Here is a 9440-nt window from a genome sequence, read left to right on the forward strand (position 1 = left end):
GTGTCCGTCGTCCGTGTGTCCGTCGTCCGTGTGTCCGTCGTCCGTGTGTCCGTCGTCCGTGTGTCCGTCGTCCGTGTGTCCGTCGTCCATGTGTCTGTCTCTGTGTGTGTGTTTCCACATGTGCACAGAACTCGAAGTCAGAACAGGACTTCGAGAATCTTCCTGTAAGTGTTTCAACCTTGCACTGAAATGGAATTCTTGCCATTTCAGCCAGACTCAATTGCTAGTGAGATATTATGGTCTGCCTGTCTGTGCCTCGCCACCCAGTGCTAAGGATATGGGTACTAAAAGCCATGGTTAGGTTTTTACATGGGGTGCTGGGGATTTGAACTTAGGTCCTCATGCTTACAGAGCAAAGTACTCTTATCTCAGCTACCACCCCAGATCTCTCCCAGACAGCATTCTTCACTTTTAAGCTTACCAAAGAACTTGGCGGGGGGGGGGGGGGGGGGGGGGGGGGGGGGGGGGGGGGGGGGGGGGGGGGGGGGGGGGGGAATCATCTCCAAAAAGGAATGTGAACCAGAAATAAAGAATCGGAGAGAATAGAGAGTGATATTTATTAAATGCTGAATATAAAACAAAGCCATCTAAAAAGGGATCCAGGGAATTCCTTTTACCCCTCCAGGGCTCTTTAGGCCCTCCCACTCCCATCACCTTAAAAACATTTTTGCATATAAAATAGCTAGCAAAGACTAAAAGAAACAAGCCTTCTAAAATGGCAGATATCAGCTTAGGGGCTTGATGAGTGAGGTCAGGCAATACAGCAGCACCAATTAGTCCTCCAGCCTTCTGGGCAAGGGGCGAATATCAGGGCTCCTGAGGATGGACTGCAAGATGGCTGGAGCCACCGGCTGGAGACCCACGGCCCACACCTCAGTTGTCTGCTCCCGTTGTTTCAACGTCTTTTTTGTATTCCTTGAGCATGTGGAAGAACTGATCCATGGCTAGAAGTTCCGAGGGGGAGAGGGGGGAGAGGGAGGGAGAGAGGGGAGAGAGGGGGGAGAGGGGAGGAGAGGGGAGGGGAGAGGGGAGGAGAGGGGAGGAGTGAGGGGGACAGGGGAGGACGGGGGGAGGGGGAGAAGGGGGAGGGGAGAGTGGGGGGAAGGGGAGGGGGGAGGGGGAGGGGGGAGGGGGGAGTGGGGGAAGGGGGGGAGGGGGGAGTGGGGGGAGTGGGGAGAGAGGGGGAGAGAGGGGGAGTGGGGGGGGGAGGGGGGAGTGGGGGGGGAGTGGGGAGTGGGGGGAGGGGGGAGAGAGGGGGAGAGAGGGGGAGTGGGGAGAGAGAGGGGGAGTGGGGGGAGAGAGGGGGAGTGGGGGGGAGAGAGGGGAGTGGGGGGAGAGAGGGGGAGTGGGGGGGAGTGGGAGGAGTGGGGGGAGTGGGGGGAGGGGTTGATTCAGACATAGAGACCACAGCCACCCGTGATAAAGGGGATCTTCAGCCTCTCCAGCCTCTTAGTGACATAGACATAAGCCTTCTGGAGCCGACTGTGTTTCATAGGCAGGTAGATCCAGTCTATCCATCCTGGATGGGTAGAGAAAGAGCATCACAGATCTTACAGCAGACATCTGCTGGGTAGAGGGTTCTTCCCAAATATACCTTAGCTGGGCTTCATGTGAGCCAGGAACCATTTCTATGCAAGACTGACTCTGTTGTGCCTGAACTGATAATATCCACACAATTCCACATGTAGGACTCTGGAGGGAACAACGAGCATCTTAATGGTCCACTGGAATGTTCCCTTTGAGTAGGTAATAGAGGACTGTAACCAAGGCATCCCACAAGGGGGACCGATGCCACTGTCACCTGAGTGACAAGGTTTCTGCCTCTGCTCTTGAACCCCACATATTGTACTGGACTTGGAGGAACCCAGCTATTCTCTGGGAGGATGCTTTTAGCCCCAGTGTTTTCAGAACTGACAGAAGACAAGTGACCTGAAGAGGTTGTAGAAAACCTTTACGTCTGCATTGTTATTTTTTTAAGTTTTCATTATGCCAGGGGGTGTGTGCCTTTAGTCCCAGCACTTGGGGGGCAGAGGCAGGCGAAACTGAGTTCAAGGCCAGCCTGTCTACATGGTGAGTTCCACGCCAAGGCTACATATTGAGACCCCGTCTCAAAGGGGAAAAGCAAGATTGACTGAATGATGCCTGAGTTCTTATTTTCAGGTCTTAGGGGGCCATTCACAAGTGGTGCTTTTCTAAGCAGAACAAAAACTACTAGACTTTAAGAATCAAATCCCAGCCTGGTTTGGAACAGGCTCTCCATCTTCCAGCCATGCCCATGCGCTCACTATCTGAGCTGTATCCTGCCTTCCTCCAAACCTCACATCTCCTCAGTTTAACTTCAGACAGTGAACAGATCCTCAAGTGTATCAAGTTAATGGTAGAGACCCCAGAAAACCCAGCCATCTCCGTGGCCATGAAGTCCAGTCAAGAGGTGCTGCTCATTACCTTTGTCCTGGAGCAGCTGGTACAGCTTGTACTGTGTAATGCCAGAGATACTGTGGAGGTAGCCAAAAGCTCTCCTTGTTGTGTGTATAGAGAACACCAAAGCAGAAGCCAACCATGCCAAAATCCTGGAAGAAGAGAAGTTGGAAAAAGAACATCTAATTTTTCCTGCCTTCTGTTCCTGGCTTCCCTTCCTTCCAGACTCAAAGACAGGTGGCTGGGGCTTACCTTACTGGTGCCCCAGATCATATGGGTCTTGCTAGGGTCAGGCAAGCTGGGAAAGGGATTTTAAAAAAAAAATAAATCAAGGTTAGGGGGAAATGGTTGAAGGATGCATAAATGACCTCTGATAGAAAGAAGGAAGTGGACTTTAGGTTCCTCCTAGACAGGGTCTAAGGTGCCCAGTTCCAAGAGATGGGTGGTAACTAAGCTAGGAAGGCAACACAAGATCTCCCTGAAAAGCCCACACAGAGCAGTACTCAACACCCACTAAAGTCCAGAACCCTCAGCCTGACTGTGGCTCTGCTCCATCTGGTCCGAAACCACCTCCCTGGCAGCCGCCCTTCCAGGTATCAGCTGCCCACTGTCTCTGGAACATCCTCACTTCTCTCTCACTGCCCTGCCTCTGGTGAATCTGTTCCTTCTAGCCAGTATGCCTATGTCTTGCTTTGATGAAATCCTATCCCTAGCGTCAAATCCCACCCTCTCCCCCAAATTTGCGTGGGGCACGATGGGACATACATGTATTCCCAGCACTCGGCAGGGGGAGGGGGGGGTGGAGACGGGAGAATTAAAGACTTTGAGGCCTGGTTGGGTTACACAGCAAGATGCTGTGTGGAGAAGAAGTACCTGCTCTGACCATCCCCGGCCTTTCCCCGATACATACATATGTACATGTGTGTGCGCGTGCGTTCACATGCACCCATGTGCATGCATACAGGTGTGAAAACCACAGGTTAAAACTGGGTGTCTTCCTAGATCACTCTCTACCTCCCCCACCGCAGACAAGGTCTCTCACTGAGCCTAAAGCTCCTCAAGTTAACCAGGCTGTCTGGCCAGTGAGCTCCAGATCTGCCTCTTAGCCCCTCACCACCTCTAAGGTCACAGATGCACGTTACCATGCTAGACTTTTACGTAGGTTCTGGGGATTCAAACTCAGATCCTCATGCTTGCACGCCAGGCACTTTACTGACTGACCCACCGCCCCTCGACCTTTAACCATACACTTGCTGCCTTGCTCTAGCATTCACTCGTACCCAGAATGGCATTTGGAGTCAGTACTCGGGAGGGCAGAGGACACTTTGTCCATATACACACTTGCCTCATTCCCCAGTACATGGCCAGGCAAGTTCCTACTTCATGAATTCACCTTACAAAGCAGGAACCTCATGATTCTTGCTCCCAACACAACTGGGGACAGATTTACCGTTTCATATTCAGAACACTGCAAAATCTGATGGCTATTATCAAACACGGACAGCATGTAAATCTCATCTACGATCACATGTAGGCTGTGACTGTAGTTGCGTGAGAGAAAAAAAATGAGTCTAGTTTCTATCTGCAAATCTTTTTTTTAAATTTTTATTTTTTATTTATTTATTATGTATACAGCATGTATGACTGCAGACCAGAAGAGGGCACCAGATCTCATTACAGATGGTTGTGAGCCACCATGTGGTTGCTGGGAATTGAACTCAGGACCTCTGAAAGAGCAGTCAGTGTTTTTAACCTCTGAGCCATCTCTCCAGCCCTTCTATCTGCAAATCTTTAAGATTATATTTATTTTGTATATGTGTGTACATGTGCTTCATGGGTGGAGGACAGAGAAGGACTTGTTGGAATCAGTTTTGTCCCCGTCCCCCACCCCCATCATGTACATCCTAGGGATCAAACTCAGTTCATCAGGCTTGGTGGCAAGTACCATTACCCACTGAGCCATCTGGTCAGCTCTGTTTTTTTTGCTATGTGGTTTGGGGGTTTGTTTTTTCAAAACAAGGTCTCACTATAACAACTCTGGCTGTTCTGGGCCTCGCTCTGTAGACCAGGCTGGCCTCTAACTCAGAGATCTGCCTGCCTCTGCCTCCTGAGTGCTGGGATTAAAGGTGTGCACTACCGCCATGCCCGGCTCTCTCTGTAATCTTAACTCATTCTCCTTCCTGTTTTGGATACAGATCATATACTCCTATTATTCCAGTAGCTTACTCTACTTCCCAAGGGGCATTATAATGTACAAAGAGGTGGCACACAAGGTGTCTCTGGCTTGTGGTACAGAGAGGGAACAGGACCTCTGAGAGATCACATCTAACCCTTTAAATATCAAGCAGAGGATGGGAGGAGAGGAAAAGCTATCCAGATGTTTACATCAGTGACAGCAGCTGCTACCCAGGGTCCAAACTGAAGTCACAGTACCAAGTGGGCTTTGAGCACACTCACATCCTCAGGTTTTAAAAACCCTCTGACACAACACCATCACCCCCAATTCACAGATGGAAGTGAAGGTTCTAAAATGGAAAGTCAGTTGCTTCAACTTAGTAGGGTCCCAGGGCTCAGGTGATATGATGGTTAACACCAATTGTGAACTTCACAGGAATCACCTAAGACACCAGCCTCTGGACTCACTTGTGAGGGATTACCTCATTTAGGTTAATTGAGGTAGGAAGACCCACCCTAGAGCAGGTGGTCCCATTTTCTGGTCTTGAATCCTGAACTACCGGGTTGGGGTGGGAGGTGGAGTCACTAGCCAAGCAGAACCACCCTTGCTCTCTATATCCCACAGATCCCAACATGACCAGCTGCTAGAATCTCCTACCACCATGACTTCCTTGACATGATGAGCTGTACCCATGATGGAACCATGAGGCCAAATAATCCATCCTTCCTTTTTACATGTTATGACAGCAGCAGGAAACAACCAAGGCAGCTGGGATTTGCACTCAGCTCTGCCGAGTTCTCGACTCCTGCATCCAGGTTTATCTGTCCTAGCAGGAGTACTGCAGGACTCCGGAGGCAACTGTTGCTATCATGTTCTTAGCAGTGAGCCGTGAAAGTTCTAAGGGAACCTGTCTTTCAGCATCTGTCGTTTTTGGGTACCGCAGTCCAGGTGGTTTGGAAACAGATACTGCGGTAAAATGCTTCTGCTGTGGTGTGAGTGGGAAGGCAACATTCTAATGACTAGGTAAACGTCTGCATGGGAAAAGGCTGGAAAGGAAATGGTAAAACGGAAATGGTGAACACGGGACTCCTGTCTCCTTCATTTAATCGTATTTCTGGAACCATGCAAAGCGTATTATAGAATGAGGAATCTTGGGTAAGCTATTTCTGCTTCTCATTTCTTGCCTACAAGTGATAGGGTGGAACACACACTTCTTGGCAAGGGCCAGGTAATCTTTCATCATCAATTGGTTGTAGGAATCACCCAGAGGATTCTAGGGGTTGAGTAGCACAAGGCCTTTGACGTCTTTTGACTGAGAAGAAACCCAAACACAAGAGTGAATACAAGTCCTTTATATCTACTCCAAATTCTACCAAGCATCCTTTATGGCTTGGAAGATCTAAGGACACCTGATAAAGCCTAGGTAGGATCTCATTCATGGATATAATGTCATGCTGCTGGTAAAGGAGGAAAGAAAGTGTTCTGGAAGTTTCCATGGGTGGGACTTACTGCTACAGTGAAGTCAGGTCTTTAGAATTACTTCCTGTCTTTCCCTCTAGAGAAAGCCCCCCCCCACACACATTTTGTATCTAAGTCTTACTACTCAGAATGTTTAGAGCTAACAGTTGCTACCCTGAAATTCAGGCTCCCCTGACCTTACCTTCATCTTAGCCTGAGTTGGGGTAAGTTCCAGCTTATCCACCGTGAGTTTGAAAAAAATACGAGTTGGCCTCGGTGACCTCGGAGACACATGCAGTTTAGAGAGGCTCGTTCCTGGGCCTAGTTTCTCAGCCCACAAGCCCCATACAGTCCTTGGCCTTCAAGTCAGGGTGTTGGTCCACATGCCTTCTTCACCCTGGTATCACCCCACTCCCACCATCACTTAGAGAATAAGGCCCCCCTCTGTCTTCTCAGGGCCCCTAGAACAGTCCTTTGCCAAATGGGCTGAACAGGGAAGGGGCCCGTTCTGACCTGGCTTTCCAAGTGGACAGGAATAAGCTCAACTTTCCAATAAAGGTAGGAGCTAAAGGTGAAGGTACTGTAGTATAGTATAGGGACCAGAAAAAGAAAGGCATCTAAGAATGCAAGGAGACAAGGCTGTCTGGCGGTCAAGATGAGCAGCGAGGCTCCCAATACAAGAGCCCAGGGTAGCAATACCTTCTTTCCCTGTGCTCAAGTTCATTAAAAAAAAAAAAAGACCCATTTTTTTATACACATTGTTTGGGGACCAAACTTTAGTTTCCTTTTGCAAGCAAGCACACTGAAGGAGGCTAAGAGGGATGATTGTAGTGAACAGCTCAAAGTCCAAGATGTGAATCAAGCACCACACTTCCCATGACAAAAGTCTTTGCACTGAGGGGCCAGTGTCTGTGTGGGTACATGTGCACTTGTGTGTATGCACACGCGAGGATCATAGATCAACCCCCGAGTCCTTCCTCTGGAACAATATACCTTGTTTACTAAGATAGTGTCTCTTCATTGACCTAGAGCTAGGCTGGTGGGCAAGCAGTTTTTAGGGACCTGCTTGTCTCAAGTCTTCACAGCCTTGGGATTATAAGCATGTGCCACCCCGCACAGCTTTATGTGGGTTCCAGGTGTCAAACTCAGGTCCTTGTGCATGAGTGACAAGGACTTTCCTGACTGAGCAGCTGTCCTCACCAGCAAACTAAAAAAAAAGGTCTGTCTGGGCCAGGCCAGACACTAAAGGCCAAAGGCCATGTACAGGAAAGCTTCCTACCACTGGACCTGGTGGGTTTTATTTCCTTTCCATTTTCTTGGCCTCGTGAATCTTTTCATCTAGATCACCTCTTTGAGAACTGTCACGTTTCTTCAATATTAAATTAAGACTCTAACCCCCTTGATTGCCCAAAAATGATGCAAAGATATCTTTGGCAGGACAGAATGCCCTGCACTTGTGGAAAAGACCTCAAGTCAAGACGATCATCATCTTCTCTGTCAAGGCCCAGTGCCTAGGTACCCCTGCCTACATACCAGAAAGGGCGGGCAGAGCCTGCTGACTTACCACCTGGGTTACACAGAACCATGGCCAGCAAAGACAAGACTGAGCTGCAGTCATTTAGAACCACCACCTCAGGACAAGGTCCAAGAGGCAGAAGCCAAAATCAGTACATGTATAAGAAGGGTGTCTACACACCATTTCCCTCTCCTCCCAAAGGGCAGGTCCCGGGGCCCTCCTTGAACCTTCTCCAGGGTCCTTCTTAACTGGACTGTTCCCTCAGGGACTTCCTTTAGCTGGCTTTTACTGTGTCCTGCCACTCTGAGATCTCTCTTCATATTCTATAGATACTTCAGAGGAAACCCAAGAGCACAGCCTTCCACTATACCGACTCACATTTTCTGGATCAAGGGGTGTAGGTGCCTTGCAGTAGTAGTAGTCAAGAAATTGACCAGCTCTTTCCGAAGGCTGTAGACAGACCTAATGAGACTCTATAGTTTCCAGGTGCCCTTCCTCATTCAGAATCTAGAGGACACTCTTTTTAAAGGACACAGTATCCAGCCTTATAGAGATGTTTGTTATCCAGGCCAACTTCATCTTATAGGGCTATAGACTAAGATGTCACCTCTTCAGGGTCACACAGATGCTGAGAGGTAGGAGAAGCCAGGCTTGAATTATAGATGGATACTATTTCTGCCAGATTAGGCTGCCTCCAGATGGTTTTGTTCTTAAGCAAATCCAACCTTTTGGTGTCAAATGCAATATTGTCATCTATACAGTTCATATTCAAGAACCATGGGATCAAGTTTTTTTTAAAAAAAAATAGCCAACAATTTTCAGTGTTTTAAGTTTTAATGATGTTGTATAAGGCTGCATTCATAACTATTGTGCCTCAAGTTGGACCTGCTTGCTAGATATTTCCTGGAATTACTAGCCAAAGATATAGGAAGGTAGTCCATCTTAAATATGGTGCATTTGGGAGAAGGGGATTTGGCTCAAGGGTGCTTGCCTTCAGATGCTTGCCTAGAATGCATGCATGGAACCCTGGATTCCATCCTCAGCACCATAATAAAACCAGGCATGATGGTTTACACTTATAATCCCCACACCCAGGACATGAAGGTAGGAGGATCAGATTCAAGGTCATCCTCAGCTGTATAGAGAGTTGGAGGCCAGCCTGTGCTATACCAAGATTCTTCAATTATATATATATATATATATATATATATATATATATATATATATATATATATATATATCCAATATGTTGGAGAGGGAGACTGGAGAGGGAGACAGAGACTGGAGAGGGAGACAGAGACTGGAGAGGGAGACAGAGACTGGAGAGGGAGACAGACAGAGACTGGAGAGGGAGACAGAGACTGGAGAGGGAGACAGAGACTGGAGAGGGAGACAGAGACTGGAGAGGGAGACAGAGACTGGAGAGGGAGACAGAGACAGAGACTGGAGAGGGAGACAGAGACAGAGACTGGAGAGGGAGACAGAGACAGAGACTGGAGAGGGAGACAGAGACTGGAGAGGGAGAGAGAGAGACAGGGAGGTTGGAGGGAGAGAGAGAGAGGCTGGAGGGAGAGAGAGAGAGGCTGGAGGGAGAGAGAGAGAGAGGCTGGAGGGAGAGAGAGAGAGAGGCTGGAGGGAGAGAGAGAGAGAGGCTGGAGGGAGAGAGAGAGAGGCTGGAGGGAGAGAGAGAGGCTGGAGGGAGAGAGAGAGAGAAAGAGACAGACAGAGAGGCTGGAGGGAGAGAGAGACAGAGACAGAGAGGTGGGAGGGAGAGGGAGAGAGAGAGAGACAGAGAGAGAGACAGAGACAGAGAGAGACAGAGACAGAGAGAGACAGGCTGGAGGGAGAGACAGAGAGGCTGGAGGGAGAGAC

General features: G+C 49.0%; 1 protein-coding gene across 1 annotated transcript in view; it reads right to left on the reverse strand.

The window, feature by feature from the left end:
* Positions 1 to 1391: 1391 nt before the first annotated feature.
* The window catches only part of LOC114699666 (probable inactive 1-aminocyclopropane-1-carboxylate synthase-like protein 2), a 21489-nt gene continuing 13440 nt past the window's right edge, over positions 1392 to 9440 (reverse strand). Inside the window, 11 exon segments of the mRNA XM_028878832.1 lie at positions 1392 to 1519; positions 2446 to 2516; positions 2518 to 2570; positions 2671 to 2716; positions 3828 to 3959; positions 5806 to 5906; positions 6255 to 6330; positions 6564 to 6669; positions 7617 to 7683; positions 7947 to 7985; positions 7988 to 8041. Coding sequence (XP_028734665.1) covers positions 1392 to 1519; positions 2446 to 2516; positions 2518 to 2570; positions 2671 to 2716; positions 3828 to 3959; positions 5806 to 5906; positions 6255 to 6330; positions 6564 to 6669; positions 7617 to 7683; positions 7947 to 7985; positions 7988 to 8041 — 873 coding nt within the window.

The sequence above is a fragment of the Peromyscus leucopus genome, chromosome 4 (genome assembly GCF_004664715.2).
Source record: "Peromyscus leucopus breed LL Stock chromosome 4, UCI_PerLeu_2.1, whole genome shotgun sequence".
NCBI lineage: Eukaryota > Metazoa > Chordata > Mammalia > Rodentia > Cricetidae > Peromyscus > Peromyscus leucopus.